At 45.5% G+C, this 19,245-nt stretch overlaps 1 protein-coding gene across 1 annotated transcript; it reads left to right on the top strand.

Annotated features, from left to right (window-relative positions):
• The first annotated feature begins 14,351 nt into the window (after positions 1–14,351).
• On the top strand, positions 14,352–18,173 carry CXCR4 (C-X-C motif chemokine receptor 4). Its single transcript, XM_033112994.1, has 2 exons — positions 14,352–14,488; positions 16,589–18,173. Exons 1-2 carry the CDS (start codon positions 14,474–14,476, stop codon positions 17,633–17,635), a joined length of 1,062 nt encoding a protein of 353 aa, XP_032968885.1. The 5' UTR covers positions 14,352–14,473; the 3' UTR covers positions 17,636–18,173.
• The last annotated feature ends 1,072 nt before the right edge of the window (positions 18,174–19,245 follow it).

The following is a 19,245-nucleotide window of genomic DNA, read 5'->3' on the forward strand; positions in this document are numbered from 1 at the left end:
GTCTAACTCATCTCTCAAGTAAAAGCTCTGGACAGCCTCATGATAGTTCTGCTTCTCCCCAAGGGACGGCCACCTGGAGGTTATAGGTTTAGAGACCTTTACAGCCGCATGGGCCACGATGTCATGGTGAGCAAAGCAGCAAAGTCGCAGGTAGACGAGGATGCATCACATGGCCGGCCTCAATGTGGGAGCCACCCCCCTCTCAGGGCCCATCTGGAGGCAGATTTCGACTTCTCAGTGGCATTTCAAACAACCCAAGTCCCAGTGATCTTTGGGATCCATGGGACCAAAAGAAGAGCCTCTCCTAATGAGAAGTTCACTCCTCAGGGACCAGGCCGGAGCCATGGGGGGTGGGCTGCTGCCCTGGAAGCAGCCCTTTGCCACCCACACACTGGAGCAGCCATAAGAAATGGTGGCTGCCGTGTTCCTGCTCAGCACCAGCCTCTGGGGGAACCCAGTGCAGTGTCCACCCGCTGTGGCGTGCAAGAGAGAGAGCATGCAGACATCCGGCATCCCTGGCCCTACTCCTTCACATAAAGAACGATACGAACTTCTGATGCCTTTGTCCTCCTCCTTCCCCTGCATCCTCGACATGGGCTCTTTCCTATCAGCTTCTAAAACGGGACATCTCGAGCCCAGGACCAGCACAGAGGCAGTGTGCCACAAATGCTGGTGTTGACAGCTAGACCCATAGCAAGAGGGAGGTACCCCTTTGCATTATCTCCATTGCGATGAGGAAACTGAGGCCCTGAAACATGGAGTAACTTTGCCCAAAGTCCCGGGGTTAGTAAACCCAGGTGTCTCAGCTCCAGAGCCCAAGCTCTGTAACTGATTCTGTTCTTTTGCCAAAGGTAGACTGATTGGGTGTGGAATTGGGTGTGTCACAAGCCTCTTAAAGGGCACTTCCCCTCCCCTGATTTCAGCAGCATCAGTGTCTGCCTATCGTTGAGCTGGGGCCCATTATATGTTTGTCAATCTCAACTGTGGGTTCAAGGTCATAACTGTTTGTCCCTCCTCAAGAGCTCATCACACCCAGTGTTCCCTGGTTTCATTTGTACATTGGGGCACCAACTGTCACTCCCCAACCCGCACATTGGTTTCACTTCCTTGGGCCCTAATTCATTCGTTTTTTGAAATAGGGATCTATCTACCAGGGTGGGTATCAGAACGAAGAAAAGGGGTGTCAACATTAGGCCTCCAGGAGCCTCACCATGACGCTGTTCATGCATTAGTGAGCACCTCACAAACAAAAAGCACTGCCGCAGAATATTTTTGTCCTCTCATAGCAGTCTTCTGTTTCAGCTCTGGCCGGTATCAGAGTCATCTGGAGCGTTTTTTAAAGATACAAATGACAAAAGCCCCACCTCAGCTCTACCAAATCAGAAACGCCAAGGTTGAGGTACAGGGATCTGAATTTAACGTAGGAGTAAGCTCCCTTTGTGTGAGGGGCCTGGGCCAAGCGAGATGCTCACCCTTCCAGAAGGTTCCATAAGGGATTTCTCCCAGAGTGGGAGGTAGGTTTAGAGGACCTGGAAGCTGCCTCCTAAATAACAGCCCTCTCAGACTGGGTCTTGGTTGGTACCTCCCACCTACAAGCCAAGTAGTAATCAGTGTACAGAGATACATTCCTTCTGTCCCGTTCCCTATCTGTTATTTCCCAAGCTCTCTCCCTCGCTGCCCTAAGAGGGGCAGGCTCTGGGCACCAGACGAAAACTTTACTCCCTCCAGGGCTGCCTTTCTTCTACCAAACTAGATCACTTTTAACAACCACAAAGTTTCATGAATCACCAGATGAAAGCTGGCCATGCTCTTCGTGTCTGTTAGTGAGGAGCGTTCTTAAACACATACACACAAAACACCCCCCAAACAAACAAACTATGAATTCAAGTCACTTTCAAATAAATGTGGCATTTTATTAATCACAACAGCATCCACGTCCATTTGAAAAGTTGTAGTGCATTATTTATTCAGTCTGAAGTAAGATCTGGGACTTGACAATATTTGGACCCTTCACAATACCTACCCTGAGTGTCTACTGTCCAAACATTGCTAACCATCCTGTCAGGATCAAAGCTCAGGGGTCCGTTCACCCGTCCTTACTTGTTCCTGAACAGTAAATATCACCCCAAAAATCCAATTATGGAATCATGGCAGTGTTTGAAATGAGCCACCAGTGATAAACCGAAGGACCAGAAAAGTGATCTGAGGCCAAGAAGGAAAGAGAAAATGGACCTAAAAATAAACTTCCTATAGTAAATTATATCTAGGACCAGCCGTAAGCCGCACTCTGAGAACCAAATCTGGACACACAAAGGTAGACTGGACACTCAGCAAAGCACGGTTATAACGGAGTAAAGGTCTAGAAGCCTTTACTCCATTTACCATAACAAAGAACACTTATTTCCTTAAAAATTACTGTGGCACAATTTACAAATAAAAAACAAGAGTAGAAAGCAAGTTATCTTCAATGTTCTGGTTAAAAAAATTGTGTTTGCAATTAAGGAGCCCATAAATTATTATTATTATTTTTATTTTGAAGATTTTATTGGGGAAGGGGAACAGGACTTTAATGGGGAACAGTGTGTACTTCCAGGACTTTCTTCCAAGTCAAGTTGTTGTCCTTTCAGTTTTAGCTGTGGAGGGCGCAGCTCAGCTCCAGGTCCAGTTGCCGTTGCTAGTTGCAGGAGGTGCAGCCCACCATCCCTTGTGGGAGTCGAACTGGCAATCTTGTGGTTGAGAGGACACACTCCAACCAACTGAGCCATCCGGGAGCTCAGCAGCAACTCAGTTCAAGGTGCCGGGTTCAATCTTAGTTGCAGGGGGCGCTTCCCACCATCCCTTGCGGGACTCGAGGAGTTGAACCGGCAACCTTGTGGTTGAGAGCCCACTGGCACATGTGGAAATCGAACTGGCAGCCTTCAGAGTTAGGAGCATGGAGCTCCAACTGCCTGAGCCACCGGGCCGGCCCCCAGAAATTATTTTGACTTCAGGTGTCTTGAGTATGATATTCCAACACTGCGCCCAACAAAAGGGTGAGTGGTGTAGTGGCATTATAGCCTCCCTATAAGGCTCAGCTCAAATTCCATCTCTTCTGGGCACATTGGTTTGAAATGTGCTCTTTCCTCAGACCTACTGGGCCCCAACCTTAGTGACTCTGATTCTGTAGGTCTGAGAAGGGTGGTGCCATCCACTTCTTGTTTTCTGTGTAATTCATCTCATCTATGACCATAAATGTCACAGACGATTGTATCTGAACTGTTATGTACAGACGTTGATTTGAGCTCTTATTTCAATTTTGAAAGATGGTCGCTTCTTTGCTTCTGCCTCTTCTCCTATAGCTCTAAGCACAGTTCCCATAACTGGTGTGCAGTCACCACATATTGATTTGTTTTGACCTGACATAGTGTCCTAGCCTGGAAAATAAATTCCAGGATCGTACCCAGGAAGAGGCCTCAGAAGTGTAAGGAGAAGGATTTGAAATCTACTTTTTTTTTTTTTGTCTGCCAAGTTTGCCAACCCTGATGGTTATCTTTTAAAGATGTGCAAGTAGATGAAGTCACCCCAGTGACATCAGTAACAGGATATCATGAGACACTTTGTGATGCACAAAAGCCCACAAAGTCAAATGCAGGTGTTGGTGAGAAACCAACACCCAAACTTTGAAAAATAAAAGGCTTCAGACTTTCTCTAAACAGCATCACCTCTCCTCCCTTACAAATAGCTTTCTCCCCGCGGCCTCTATTCATCACACCCTAACTGAAATTCCAGTCCTCCTCCTTCTTCCTCAACCCTACATCAGTGAGTCACCACATGCTAGTTCCCCACGATCTCTCCTCTCCATTCACCTTCTTCAATTGCCACCACTATCCAGTAGCCCAGACCTTTACAATCTCCTACCTGAGCTATCCAAGTAGGTTTCTGTCTGCTCTTTCCACCCCAGCTTCCTCCTTCCAACCTATTCTACATCTTATCTCTATAATAATTAACTCTTAATTAATGTTATTTCAGTTTACAAAGTAGCCTTTTAGATTACTTTGTATGATCCTCATATCAATCCAGCAAGATAAATAATTAATAGAATTCCCTGATAGTTGTCTGGCACTTTAGCATCTGCAAAGCTCATGGTTTTACACTGTCATCTCATTTGGTTCCCACTCACATTTCCATTATTCCCTTAATGCCAAGTCACACACAGGGAGAACCATCTACTCCAGTTTCCAGACACAGCCTGCTGCTTTTCACTTCCCTGCCTTTGCACATATGGTTCTCTGGGTAGAATTCTTTTTAGCTCTTCACAGCCTTCACCCCCGAAAACCAGGTCTGGGAGGAGGACCAGAATAGCATCACTGGAGGACTCTCTAGGGTTGTCCCGTCCATCACCAGACAGGAACACCTGGTATTCTGTGGCTGCCTCAGCTTCTGTGGAAATTCTGGAAGGGGACTCGGGACCAGGGACATTATGGCACCCGCAACACGGCCCCTGGCCAGTGAAGAAACACAGAGACTTGTATATGCACTTCTGCCCCTGGCAACACGGAAAAGGGAGAGCCTACATAGTTAAAAACCCACTTCCCTTGCTCTCAGGAGAAAAGAGAAGAACTCTTTAGATTTACAACAAAGTGGGACAGCGGGGGAGGGGGGAGGGAGGGGCGGGGAATGGAGACACGCAAGACTCTGACTTCGTATTGGCTTATTTTTGCTAATTTCTGAGTCTTATGGATGCCTCCCTCTCCCCCATTTTCAGCTTTTTCTTTTGAAGAATTCATTCAAGACCTAGCTTGCTCTGTTCACAGGGACACAAAGGCGTGGGGTCAGAGACTGCAGACAACAGGTCAGAAGAGACGCGGTTCTCTCTGATTCAAGGTGGAGGTAAAGCAGAGATTTTTCAAGGACATAATAAAGCACAGTTTGAAAAAAATATACATCATCATGTTATTCGTTTTTTCCAGATTTGGAAAACAACCTATTGTTTTCACATTACAAACTCCAGAAAGTAAGTAAAGTTCACCTGAACCCCCTTGGCTAGTGGGGAATGGGCACAAGAAATACTTTCTGTATAGTCACGCTTTCAGAGAAGAGGCTGGAGATTTCTCACGGGATCTATTAAATGTTTATGTTTAGCATATAAGGGCAGAGGAGGTCTTTGCCTACCGGGAACAAGGGAGCCAGTCTGATGACCCTCAGCACCTGAACTCAAACAAAAGCTTAGGCAGAAATTCATGGTAGGGTCCCAGGGAGCCTTCCACTTTCGAGAAGTGAGGCTGAGGCACAGGGCAGGTATGTGACAGACAGAAAGAAGGAGCTGCTGGGACATCAACAAATTCAAAAATGCTAGAGAATGAGGCTTTCTGGGGTGGTTAGTTATGGGTGGGTGTGTGTGTGTGTATTGGTGTGGGAGAGAGAGAAGTAGTGAACTTGGAGGAGGAGCTTGATTGAAGAAAGAAGGGTGGTTCTTTTTTTTTTTTTAGTCTGGCAAATTGCCAATTTATGACAAAAACTTTAGCATGCCCCATATGGGGTGGCATGAAAAGCAGTTAGAAAAAAATATATATACACATTTCTCTCAAAAAAAAGTAACTGGCCACCAGAACCCTAACCCTAAGTGAAAATTTACTTGGCAGAGAACAAAAATCCTATTCAGTCTTGAGAAGCCTAATTTGAATCAGTTTGGGAAAAAGCTCAAGGATGGAACTGGAATGCCCTCCCATTTATCATCAAAGATAAAGCTCTCAGCAATTTGGACATGCAAATGGAGACCTGTGTGTGGCAAGGCTTCATCCAAGTGGCTCCAAGTTGTTCAAAGTGTCGCTGGGGAGGTCATTCTCCTCTACCCCCAAACAAACAGTAAGCCACCCGCACATGAGCCAATTTTCGAACAATAAAGGGGACAGCAGGGTAGACGTGGGACATTTAATGCCTGCTCCCTCGGAGGGGCTGCCCTACCTCAGCTCTCCAAGACAAGCAGGGCCATTGACGGCGGCATTCAGCACATTGGACCCGAGTAAACAGCCCAGGGGATGACGTCACAACATGTTAACCACAGCGATAATAATACAGTGGGAAAACAAGGAAGAAAACCTGAAGTGACTCTGAACACAGTTTTGTTTCCTTCGTTTAAAAAGAAACTGCTCCAACACAGAGCCATCCTCAACTTGCAGAGATTCCAGAAAATTCCCTGAGCTTTTGATGGAAAGGGATTGGAGGGACGGCTAGATAATAAAACAATGGTTTCTCCAGGCACCCATCGGCACCTGCTACAAAGAGACCCATTTGGGCATGGATCTTCAGACAACTTTTTAAGTATTCGTTTTAGCCTGGTTTCCCCAATGTAATGCCAAGCAAAGATGGAGTTAATCTCGTTCTTTAATTGCCTGCTTCCACGTTTTATTGCTGCTTTCCCACATTTTCTCTGCACAGCGAGTACATCTGAAAGGCTTAGAAGACTTTAAAAAGTCCAGCACTAAATCTTTTGAGTCACTTAATCCCCAAATCTTCCATGTTTGGAGATAATTTCCTTTATGAGAAGAAATCCTAACCTGGCCTGATTCCATTCTCAAACTTGTTAATGGAACAAAGAGGTCTCTCATGAGGCTCATCCCTGTGGCTGCAGAAATAAGCCGCCTCGGGAAGGGCAGGTTTTGCTTTAGCCTCAAGACAGTTTTGGCTGCCTCTCTCTTTGGCTTCCTCTCTTGGCTTCTTATCCAGGTAAGCTCTAGGTAAATTAGACCCGGTGGATAGAAAACAGGGTAGGCGGGTACCTAGGGGAAAAGGCTGGTGATGGGGTTTGCCCAGCAGTGGATGGGCTCCCTTTCTGAACAATGGGCTGCCCATCCCCGGGAGTGTTCAGAGATGGAACCACCCTATGTGGTTGTAGAAGGCATTCCTTGGAATGGAGACCAAATGGGTTCAAAGATCCCGTCCAACCCTGAATCTCGGTCTCCATAACTATAGGAGGGGGCTTTCAAGGCACATTTGAGAAGCTTTATTACTTTTTTTTCCTTCCCCCATCACATACGTCTTTCTTTTGCCCCACAGTTAGAACATTTCACGCTTTATTTAAGGCCCCATTTCCCTGTACCTCACTTTTATGGGTAATGGTGGAGAAAGCCATTTGCCTGGTTAATCAAAGCCACCCCCCCAACAAGAAAGACGCTTCAGCAGCTAAGATATGAGCCTATATTAATAATAGGTAATGTTTATTTAGCAGTAAGTGCCCCACTCTGTGCTAAAGACTTCATGCACGATCATATTTAATCCTCCCAACAATCCAGAAAGTGAAATGCTATTATAATCTGGATATTACAGATAAAAAAAAGAAAAAGAAAAAAAGGAACCTTGGAGATATGCTTGCCCAGGATCTACACTGGTAAATTGTGTTCCAGTAAACCAGCTCTCAGTAATGAGTAAATAAGCCCTGATTTATAGCATCTGCAAATTTCCATATATAAACACGAGGTGTGCCAAGCAAGTTTGCGAACTTGCCACCGTGTGCTTACATTGGCAGCACAGTACAAAGAACTCGGTAAGGTTTCATAACCTTGGTATATCAGTGTCTCACAGCTGTGTTCGTGTCAATATGTGGCAGTGTCTTGCTGAGTGGCGTTCATTGTCGTTTTGTTGCGTGTTTTTGTGTGCCGTCGCAAGAATACCCGAGCTTGAATTAGAGCAGTGAACAAATATTAAATTTTTTGTTAAACTTGGCAAAAGTGGAAATGAAATCAGGGACATGTTAGTGCAAGTTTATAGGCATAATGCCATGAAGAAAACAGCAGTGTACAAATGGATTACACATTTTTCTGACAGGAGAGAATGCTCCATTGATGAAGAGAGGTCAGGGCGGCCAGTAATGAGCAGAACTGACGAAAACATTGCAAAAATTCATCGAATTGTGCGTCAAAATCGTCAGCTGACTGTGAGAAGCCGAGAAGACCAGGTAAACAAAGTAGAGAAACAGTTAGGAAAATCTTAACTGAAAATCTTAGCATGAGAGAGATGTGGCAAAAATGGTCCCAAAGGAGCTCTTGCATCACGACAATGCACCAGCTCACACGGCGCCGTCTGTGAGGGAGTTCTGAGCCAGTAAACCAATAACTGTTGGAACACCCTCCCTACTCATCTGATCTGGCCCCCAGTGACTTCTTTCTTTACCTGAAAATAAAGGACATATTGAAAGGAAGACATTTTGATGACAATCAGGACATCAAGACTAATGCGATGACAGCTCTGATGGCCATTCCAGAGACAGAGTTCCAAAATTGCTCTGAAGGGTGGACTAGGCGCTGGCGTCAGTGCATAGCTTCCCAAGGGGAGTACTTTGAAGATGACCATAGTCATGTTCAGCAATGAGGTATGTGGCACTTTTTCTAGGATGGTCTCATACTTAATTGTCAGACCTCATATTCCCACTCTGGGCAATTTTAGGCTACTGAAGTGATGTCCCTGAATGTTGGAAGAGATTACGCGTACAGTCAGCTCTCAAGAGCCTGTATGAGCCGGCTTCAAAGCCCCATGCTCTGAACCACTGAGCTACACTCTTCAGCTAGCAATGCTCCTTTCTACTGTTGGTCCTCCTGTTTAAAGAGGGTGTTGCCTTAGAGTAGTTGAAAGAAATAAGAGCTCAGAACTCATGCATCAAGGTAGCCGAGAAGGGTAAGAGCCTGAGTTGAGGGAAGATAACAGAGCCACAGGAAGATTGAGTTAATTCTCTTCAGGGTCCCAAATATTAATCTGAGTGCAGTTGGGAGCCAGAAAGGGGGATCATCTCAGGAAAGCCAAAGTGACTAATTTCATTCTTGGAGTGATAGACAAATTGTGGCACAGAGGCCATCCCAAAAGTATTCTGAGGCCACTTCTGGCTATTTCTATTGCTGCCCTTGTGTGTATCAAGGGATCAAGTTCCATCCTCCCAAGTCGCCCAACCCCCAATCTTTCTTTTGATTCCGAGCGCCAACACCTTAGGCCAGTGTAAACCGGGAGCTTAAAGCGTTTTGGAGTTTTTTGTTTGCTTTGCTTGCTTGCTTATTCGTTTTGAATCAACACCATAAACTTAAGCGATTTCTCATGAAAAAATCAGGACTTTCAGCTTCTCTTTAAAAACTTGAAGATAAGGCTCAAATTCCCACATAGGGCTATAAAGGATATAGTGGCTACCCGCTACAGGCAGGGCACGCACCCTCTAGTTCTCCATAATCCCCACCACACCCTATTGCCTCCTTCATTTACAATATCTTCAGGTTTCTAGAGTTTGTCGCTTGTGTCTTAGATCTACAAGTCACTCCAAAGGCAAAATTCTGGCTTTGGATTTAGAAAATTGCTCATGCTAGAACATTGTATGGATCCCCCTACCTACCTACCTACCTACCTACCTACGTACACACACACACACACACACACACACACACACAGAATTCCTACTCTGTCCTTCTGCTAATATAAAACTCTTCGTAGAATGGTAGAATGAGCTCCGCAAAATCTCAAAACTCATCTGCGTGGGTGATGAAACCACCACATTTCTGGGAGCACCCTGGCCCTGCCATGCCATGGGATGCATAGTTCTCTTTAGAAAGCAGACTGTCCACAGAGCTCTGGGCACTTCCACTTATTATATAGCTACTCGAGGTCACTGACAATAAATTACTAGTGTAAGGAAATTAGTGACAAGCCTTTTCCATGGAGAACAGGATTTGCTCACTCAATTATTTCCTAAAATCACGCCCTCTTTCCCAGCTTGACACATAATTTTTATTTATTTATTTTTTGCACCATAAGTTTTGAGGCAACAGCACTGGATCTGTCTATTGTTGTGGATCAGACCCACAAAGGCACCTGCCTCGAGAGCAGAGCAAACTTTAAGAGCAATGCATCCTCCTGGCAGTGGAACTAGTCAAGTAATGATCATTGCATTGTTAAGTGGCTGCTTTGTTAACATGACTTATCAGGGTGACTCTAAAGTGGCTGTATGTGGTTAACAGTCTAGCGTTTCTCTTTGTGTAGGACTACTACACTGATTACTCATAATCTCATTTTAGTGAAGTCAGACCTTTTAAAATTCAACATATCACAGATTTAGGATGAAAATGGTACCCAGAAAACCAGTAATGATTTTCCAAAATTGGGATATAGCTGCAAGATGGAAAGCTTAGGTGTATTTTCCAGTCATTTTACTTGTAGGTGTTAGAGACAGAAGGAGTTCAGGAAGGAGGAGTGGGTTGGGTACAGCGGGAGTGGCGGGGGGGGGCGGGGGGGACCATTTTTCCCACCTAACACCAGCTTGGAAATAGTTGACATTTGATAGCATTGTCTCTTTGAGATTTGTAACTCTCTGCTAGAATTACTTGCCCCTTGGGAAATAACCTCCTTTTTTTATCGCTTGGAAATACATTAACTTTGTACCTTTGAGTAACCCTACTGCCATTAAGGAAGTTTGTGTGTTTTTTTTCTTTCAGGAACAAAAATGGCTATTTTTCTTTTAGGAGACAGGAGACCTCGTGCATTCAGAAGGCCCTTAATGCTGCTGCCTCCTGCCATCCACCATCAAGAGGAAGTCTGTCCCTAAGCTTTCTCCCCTACTGGCTTCAAGCTTATTTGGGGACAGAGGACAGCTTTCTGTCATACACACACATGCACCCACACTCACACACAAATCAACCAGCTGCAGAGCGAGCAACAGGAGGTGGCAGATTGCTTGCCACTGCATCACTGGATTTGTAAGCATCCCCTCAAAACCATGGCCAAAGCTAGTTATTCCCTGGGCTAAAGCCAGCATGAGAACTTGGGGACCCTGCCAAAGCCCTGACAGCCTCTGAGCCTAGCTCTATTGCCAAAGCCACACAGGAAAGTCATTAATTCATTAAATAAAGGTTCAATAAAGGACTAGAGAGCCCATTATTTGTTCATCAGTGGGCTAGCTACATAGAGGATATCTGAGCATTCACTTTAAGGAACCTAGAATATTTGGGGAAGAGGAGAAAACACATACACTCATTAAAAATTGAGTAACATCACCAGAGATGCCACCCAAAGTAGCAGGTAAGTAAATGCCAAAGGACCTTTCCAAGGAGGGAACTTTCAGAGGGTGAATCACAGCTGTCAGAGAAAGAAGACAGACTTGGTGCAGATCCTCATTGTGCGATCACAGCCAAGTTCCTGACCCTCTCTGGAGCTTACCCATGGAGTAGAGGGGGTACATGCCTCGCAGAGTTGTTGAGGGGATTATACGAGATCGGCTACATATGACACACACTCAATAAGTATTGAGATTTTTGTTTTGTTTGTCTTGCAGAATATCATAGAGTAGTTGAACAAGAAGTTGAGGTAGGATTGGGACAGGGGAAAACACAGAGAGACCATTTCTTGGAAAGAGGAAAGGAGGACTATTACAGAAAAATGTCATCATATCTAGTGAATACTCTAAGAACTAGAAAGGTATGAGAAGGGAGGCAGTCTATTTCCTTTTTAACGTATTTATTGACATTTTTCTGAACATGAAAATGTTTCAAGTCTACTATAGAAAATTTGGAAAGCACAGAAAAATGCAAGGAAGGAAGTAAAACTCAAATACCCGGGGGTGCCAAAAAATATATACAAGTGGACACTTGGGTCAACATCGCTCAAGCAGTAGTTCGCCGTAATCAGAAGTGTCTGGACGTTGATGGTAACCACGTTGAGTACCTCTTGTAATTGCAGAAGTCAAACGTGACTTGTATTCATCTTTTGTTATTGGTATATATTATCACAATTTTAATAATTTTTTCCTTTCTTAAAATGTGTATACATTTTTTTGGCACCCTCTGTATAATTCTGCACCCAATGAAAACTCTTATAAACATTTTGGCTTTCCTTCCAATCTTTTCCTAACACATATTTTAACATAACTGAGATCACACTATATGCAAAGTTTTAAAATTCTGTTTTTTGCACCTGTTTCATAAGCATTTCCCCATGTCATTAAAAATTCTTCTTCACAAATATCATTTGCAATGGCTACATGGAATTCCACTTATGGATCCACTTATGGATGTACCAAAATCTTCTCAACTATTCCACTAACAGTGGACAATTAGGGCTGTTCAGACATTTCACTATTATAAATAATGCTTCCATGAATACCTTTGTGGCATAAATCCAATTTCCTTAGGATAACTTTCTATAGGTGTAACTACTGTGCTAAGATTCCTGCTAAATACAAAGTGCTTTCTAGAGAGGATGTCCCAACCTACATTCCCATCAGGCAAACGGAGAAACAGCTAGTCTTATCAAATTCTGAGACAGAATGTTTGAAAAGAAACATTTTTACCTAATTTGAGAGTCACGAAATAGCATTTCATTGTTCGCTTAGTTATCTGCTTCTTTTTAGCAGATATACCTAAAAGAATCTAAAGGAGTCTTCTGATAAAGGAAGGAGTTTTCCTTTGTCTACAATCAACAAATATTTATTGTGCAAATCATTTTACCCTGAATTTATCCTCGTTCCCCTTTGGGGCAGGCTTGGGAGATTCTGCCTTTCAGATTGCAGCCGTTGTGAAGAGAAGAGTTTTGAGGTACAATGCAGCCAACATACTGGGTCAAAACATATTGGTTCCGCTACTACCAAGTGAAAAGCAAGTCATGGAACTTGTCTGAAATTCCAGTCCTCCCATGGGTAGGATGCTTCTCTTACCTAGTTTATGAAAATGTGAAAATCCTTAAGTTTTATTAGTGATTTAATAAAAGTGCTTTTATTAAAAGTTTTAAAAATTCTACATAATGTAATATCATGACTGATTTTTTTATCTAGTCATTATTGTGTCCTAAATTGGCAGTCCCACCTCCTGACCCCAATATCACCTTTCAGTCGATGAGGATCTTCATGGACAAACATTAGGGACGGGACCCAAACAAAAAAGGAAAATCATGATCTGTAGAGAAAAACTTCCCGGTCTCCGGACTACCTCTGGAACATTTCCAGACTGAAAAGTTTTATCTGGAAGAAAAGGGGGGTAGTTTAGGGACCAGTCTGGACAAGTCCTCTTCTTGAGACCGTCCCGGGGTGGAGTGTCTGGGGTTCACGTCGCAAAACAATCATCGCTTTCAGCGGCTGAAGCTCGCACCTCGGTCCCTGCGGTCACAGCTGTGGTCACTGCTCTGGCGTGTGCACCATTTCTCGACCACGCCCCTCACTCGCTCTCCGTCTCCACCCAGGCTCCGCGGCGGGAAGTGGCGCCCAATACAAACCCCAGCCTGTCTGAGACTCCTTTAACGGTCCAGTCCCAACGCCCATTCCACCCCGCCCACGTCTTCAACTTAATTTCTTCTCCGTACTAACGCTTGTGCTCTGTACAGAGTAGTGAAAGACTCCGGACCGGGGACCCGAAGATCTGGGTTCAAGCCCGACTTTGAATCCAGGTCCAGCCCCAGCATTTCATCGCTGAAGGCCTGCCGCCTGTTTTCTCCGCTTGGGGGCACCCGTTTCCCCAACTCCTGGAACAGTATTTGGCATGCAGTCGGCCCTGAGTAAATATGTGTTGACTAAATGCATCTCTGTAATAACACCCACATGGTGTGAGAATGAATGAGTCTGTGCAAGTACTTTGTGATCTATTACAAAAAGTACTATTCGCTAAATTTATCTTATAATAAATGTATAATAAATAAATTTATATACAGATATATCATATGTATCATATATATTATATGCTTTATTATAAGAGAAATATATATATATGTTCTATTCACGAATTGGTTACCCAGGAATACACATCTACTTCTTTATCACAGTCTCCCTCCAGAATTATGCCAAATCATCCTTTCTTCTGAACGTGTTTCTTGATTGTCTACTCCTGACCCTGGTACTATTACTGTGGGTGTGGTTAGTTATACTCGTATATAGTTGTGCTTTGAAAAAAAGACTGTTACTTATTTTCTGAATGGACTGCATCTGCTCTAAGAGCAGGGAATGGAGTCAGAGGCTGGGCCCACTATCAGCATTGCCGCCTACTGGTTGGGTTACCCTGGCAAGTCACTTTTCTCCGGGTTCAGTGTCTGGGTTAGTAGCATTCTCGGGTCTGGAATTTCGGGCACACGAGCCACAAAGGGACACGATGGTCGTCCGAGCTTCCCAGCTCCCACCAAGGGCATCCCAAGTTGGGGAATGCCTCCGGGGTGCCCTCCCCAGCTGGAGATTCAAGGGGTGACAACAACAAAAACAAGCACAGGTTAGGGGCTTTCCAGGCTTACCCTACCCCGGCCGCGCGTGCTCGTACCCCTCGCCCCTCCCTTGCGCCCTACTCTCAATCGTCTACCCTTCTACCCCCACCCCTACCCCGCCTTCCTCCGCCCACCCGTGCAGCGCATGCGCCGCCCGCCGATCGTGTTTTATAAAAGTCCGGCTTCGGCCAGAAACTTCAGTCTGTTTGACCGTGGCAGCAGGTAGCAAAGTGACCCTGAGGATTTGGGTGCTCCGGTAGCCACCGCGGCTGGAGAGCAAGCGATTACCATGGACGGGATCCATGTAAGTCCAGTTTCAACCTGCTTTTTCTTAAATGTACAAACACTTGAACTTAGAGCGCAACCCCTATCGGAGCGGGCAAACGAAACGTTGGAGGTGCCGGTGTCCTGGAGAAGGGGCATGAGAAGAAGTTTACGAGGGAGGAGGAAGGATAGGATTGGAATCTTTCTCTGTCTAAGCAGAGAAAAGATTGGAACGACTGTTTCGGCGGCTGTATGTGTCTCCCCCTTGAGTTCTGCGCGCGCGCCGGGCTTGCACGCTGTTTGCAAACATAACATTGTGTGCACAAGTGTAGAGAAAGCGCGCGGCCCCAAGGCTCAGAGTACGGGTCTCTTCCTCAGGGTAGCAGGGATTTCTTTAGTGCGAATTACGTGAGATCTGAATTTAGAAGTGGAGGGCAGCGCCCAGGACTGAGTTCCCAGAGTAAGACTGCGCCCCGGGTTAACATCGGGCAAAGGCGCCTGGAAACCACTCTTGCGGGTGGGCGCCTGTTAGCTAAATTCTGCGCTGCCTTGGGAGCTGTGCAAAACCCGGGCACAGTGAGCGGAGGGAGGGAAAGGCGGGCGGACCAACCTTGTCGCTCGCCTGAGGGGTCTGAGAGTTGGCCGCAGCCAGGAGGTGGCCGGTAGCAGCCCGCGCACCCTTTGGGATCCGGGGAGAGAGACCTCGCGGGCTTTGGGGCATCCGAAGCGCAGCTAGTGGGTGGGCCCCGTTCGGGAGTTTGGGATCGTGCAGAGGTCGAAGGCGTGTAAGCAGTCCTCGAGCAGCAGCACCCCACCCCGAGATGTGCGCGGTGGGGATTAGGGGTGGAGTGAGGGGCTGGGAGGGCACCTGGGCTGCGGGTCGCCGCGGCGCAGACGGGCAGGTGCAAGTGCAAAGACCGTTTGGCTGTCACCGAGCCCAATTGCGCCGTTTAACCGTCAGTGGTTTCCTGGAGGCTTTTGAAAACCCCTTACTAGGGAGGCTTTTCGCTTCCTCCAGCAGCGCGCAATTCAAAGGCGCGCGCGGCGCTGCGGCACCCTAGGAGCCGCTGCGTACTGGCGGTGAGAGTGGGCGTGGTGGGCAGCCGCGGGGCCCTCGGAGCCGGACCACCCGCCCCCAGCGCGCCCTCCGCCTGGATGCTTCTAGCTGCAGACCTCCGACCCCATTAGCTGGATCAGTAGCGGGGTGGAAAGCGACCCAGGAGAGTGAGGAAATGAAACTTGGGGCTAAGACCACGGGTGCAGACCCCATGACCTTCCCCTCCCAGGAAAATGAGGCTCTCCCTAACACCCCCAACGCGCGAAGTGATAAACAAGGGTGTGGGAAAAGACGCATGCCCCTGAGGAGCGCTAGCTGGGTGGGGAGGGCCGAGAAGGGGGAACCCACTTTTGACACTCCCGCCCATACTCACAAGCATCAAAGGTCCTTTGCTTTAAGTCTGTCTTCTTCCCTACTAAGTGTTGCTTGGAGTACAGAATTGTTTGTGTTTAGACCAGCGAGAAACGTGGGGAAAACAATGTTTTGTGCCTTAGGAGAATAAGAATCTTTGGGACACCCCTGCCACCTGCCTCCTCTCTAACCCCCTCACCGCTGGTTCTTTCCTCAAAACCTCTTCCCTGTCCTGGAGAATTTTCACGTAGAAAGTTAATCCCAGCTCCTCAGAACACGAGATTATGCGCCCGCCTCCCCGCCCCCCCGCCCCCCCACGCCGCCTAGGAGTGGCCTCTTTGTGTTTTGGTTTGGGGTTTTTTTTTTTCCCTCCCCAACGTTTTTTTTCTTCCCTCTAGTGGGCGGGCAGAAGAGTTAGCAAAAATGTAACTTTGAAACCCTTAGAATCTCCTCGCGCTTTTGTTCTAAACAAAGAATGTTGTAATTGGTTCCACTAAAGAGAGATAATGAAGTGACTATGGGGGAAAGATGGGGAGGAGAGTTCTAGGATTCTAGAATAATTCTCTTGTGCCCTTCCCTCAGTACTTCAGTGGGAGCAGAATTTCCTGAAGAAGGTTGGGTGGAGTTGGGTCTTTTAAGTTGCTTTCTTAAAAATACCCTAAATATGTTTTTGAACTTGGCGAATGCCTGCTGAACTTGAAAGTGAATGTCTGTCCCTTGCCTCTTTTGCAGCTGTACCCATCCGATAACTACACAGAGGAGGACTTGGGCTCAGGCGATTATGATTCCATGAAGGAACCCTGCTTCCGGGAGGAAAATGCCCATTTCAACCGTATCTTTCTGCCCACTGTCTACTCCATCATCTTCTTGACTGGCATAGTGGGCAATGGATTGGTCATCCTGGTCATGGGTTACCAGAAGAAACTGAGAAGCATGACGGACAAGTACAGACTGCATCTGTCGGTGGCAGACCTCCTCTTTGTCCTCACACTTCCCTTCTGGGCAGTTGACGCTGTGGCAGACTGGTACTTTGGGAAATTCCTGTGCAAGGCTGTCCATGTCATCTACACGGTCAACCTCTACAGCAGTGTCCTCATCCTGGCCTTCATCAGTCTGGATCGGTACCTGGCCATTGTCCACGCCACCAATAGTCAGAGGCCTAGGAAGCTGTTGGCCGAAAAAGTGGTCTATGTTGGCGTCTGGATACCTGCACTCCTGTTGGCTATTCCCGATTTCATCTTTGCCAACGTCAAAGATGGGGAAGACAGGTATATGTGTGACCGCTTCTACCCCAATGACGTGTGGTTGGTGGTGTTCCAGTTTCAGCACATCTTGGTTGGCCTTATCCTGCCGGGCATCGTCATCCTATCATGCTATTGCATTATTATCTCCAAGCTGTCCCACTCCAAGGGCTACCAGAAGCGCAAGGCCCTCAAAACCACAGTTATCCTCATCCTGACTTTCTTTGCCTGCTGGCTACCTTACTACATCGGCATCAGCATCGACTCCTTCATCCTCCTGGAAATCATCAAGCAAGGATGTGAGTTTGAGAGCACTGTGCACAAGTGGATTTCCATCACCGAGGCCCTCGCCTTTTTCCACTGTTGCCTGAATCCCATCCTCTATGCCTTCCTTGGAGCCAAATTTAAAACCTCGGCCCAGCATGCACTCACCTCTGTGAGCAGAGGATCCAGCCTTAAGATCCTCTCCAAGGGAAAGCGGGGTGGACATTCTTCGGTTTCAACTGAATCTGAGTCTTCAAGTTTTCACTCCAGCTAACACTGATATAAAAGACTTTTATACATTAAAGAACTTTTTTCTTAAGTTACACATTTTTTCCAGATATAAAAGACTGACCGATACTGTACAGTTTTTATTGACTATTGGAGTTTTTTCTTGTGTTTCTTTAGTTTTTGTGGTTTAATTGATTTATTTATATAAATGTTTTTTTGTTTCATGTTGATGTGTGTCTAGGCAGGACCTGTGGCCAAGTTTTCAGTTGATATATGTCTCGTTGGACTATAGAAAAGGGAACTGAACATTCCAGAATTACGTGTAGTGAATCACTTAAGCTAGCAATGATCCTCAGCTGTTTGTGCATAAATAATCTCTTCATTCCAGTAGAACATTTTCTTTTTCCTGTTATTAAGTTGTTTGGTTACACTATGTGATTTTGGCTGTAGAAGATAGCACTTAGAACCAAAACCTGAAGTGGTATAGAAATGCTATTTTTTTCAGTTTTGAGGAATGGGGTGATTTCAGCACATGCAATGTACAGTCTTGTATTAAGTTGTTAATAAAAGGCCTGAAAAACTTACTTAGTGGTGTTCTCATTTTTTTTGACATTCCTTTGGCTGGCAGAAGTCAAAAATAACAATAATAAGTATATTTATGGCATGCCAGGTATTGTCCTAGGTATATTAGTTGTAATATTTTACTAGTCACAACTCTTAAAGACAGGTTCTGTTTCTATTATTACTTTCATTTTATAGAGCAGGAAAGCAAAGCACTGAAAGCTGAGGTGACTTAGTCAAGGGCATTTGGTAAGTAACACAGCCAGTATTTCAAATCAGGGAACTTACAAATCCGAAGTCTTACCCACTTTTAACTCCTAGAAATTTAGAAATGTCCAGCCAGTACCTACCTATTCCTGTGAAAGCTAATCTTTCTGAAGGATAAATGTGCATAAAAAAGAAAAAGTAAGCAATACGGTGTTAGATTTTACTACCACTATCCCTTGTGTAATCCAGGTCTGTACACGCCAGGCATTGTATGCTTTTTGTATATTTTTCTCCTCTAATCCTCTCAATGTAGATAGCATCACTCCCTTTTCACTGAGGGAAAGCTGAAGGGAACTGAGGTTCAGAGACTTTCCATAACTTTCACTTTTCAAGGGGACATACCAGGAGCTAATTTCATTCATTCTATCCCTTTCTCTTAACTGTTACCCACTATTATCACCCAGAACACCTGGTCATAAGTCAACTGAACTGTTATTGAAAATAAAGCCAAAAGTGAATGTTTTCTTCATAAAATTAACCATACCCAAAATACTCCTCTTACAATATCTTTTATGCAAATATCAACACTTAAGCTATTGCAACACCTAGCACCTCAAAGGTTCAGCCAAGCAGATAAAAGTTAAATTGGTGCTTTCAGAGCTCAGAAGAAAGGTCCACTGAAGCAAGCTCCTTATTGCTCATATTTTGCACAAGATTTTGGAGTCTTACGTAACATCACGCATAGCTGTTTACACTACCATTGTGTAAGCCCCAGCCTCTTGAGTAAATTTCAGCTATAGTCTCCACTTAAAAGAGAATTTCTAAACTCTAGAAGCCATACCTATCTTGGAACAAACAGGGCACTCAAGGCATGCATTCAAAGATAAC

This window comes from Rhinolophus ferrumequinum, chromosome 8, assembly GCF_004115265.2.
Source record: "Rhinolophus ferrumequinum isolate MPI-CBG mRhiFer1 chromosome 8, mRhiFer1_v1.p, whole genome shotgun sequence".
Taxonomy (NCBI): domain Eukaryota; kingdom Metazoa; phylum Chordata; class Mammalia; order Chiroptera; family Rhinolophidae; genus Rhinolophus; species Rhinolophus ferrumequinum.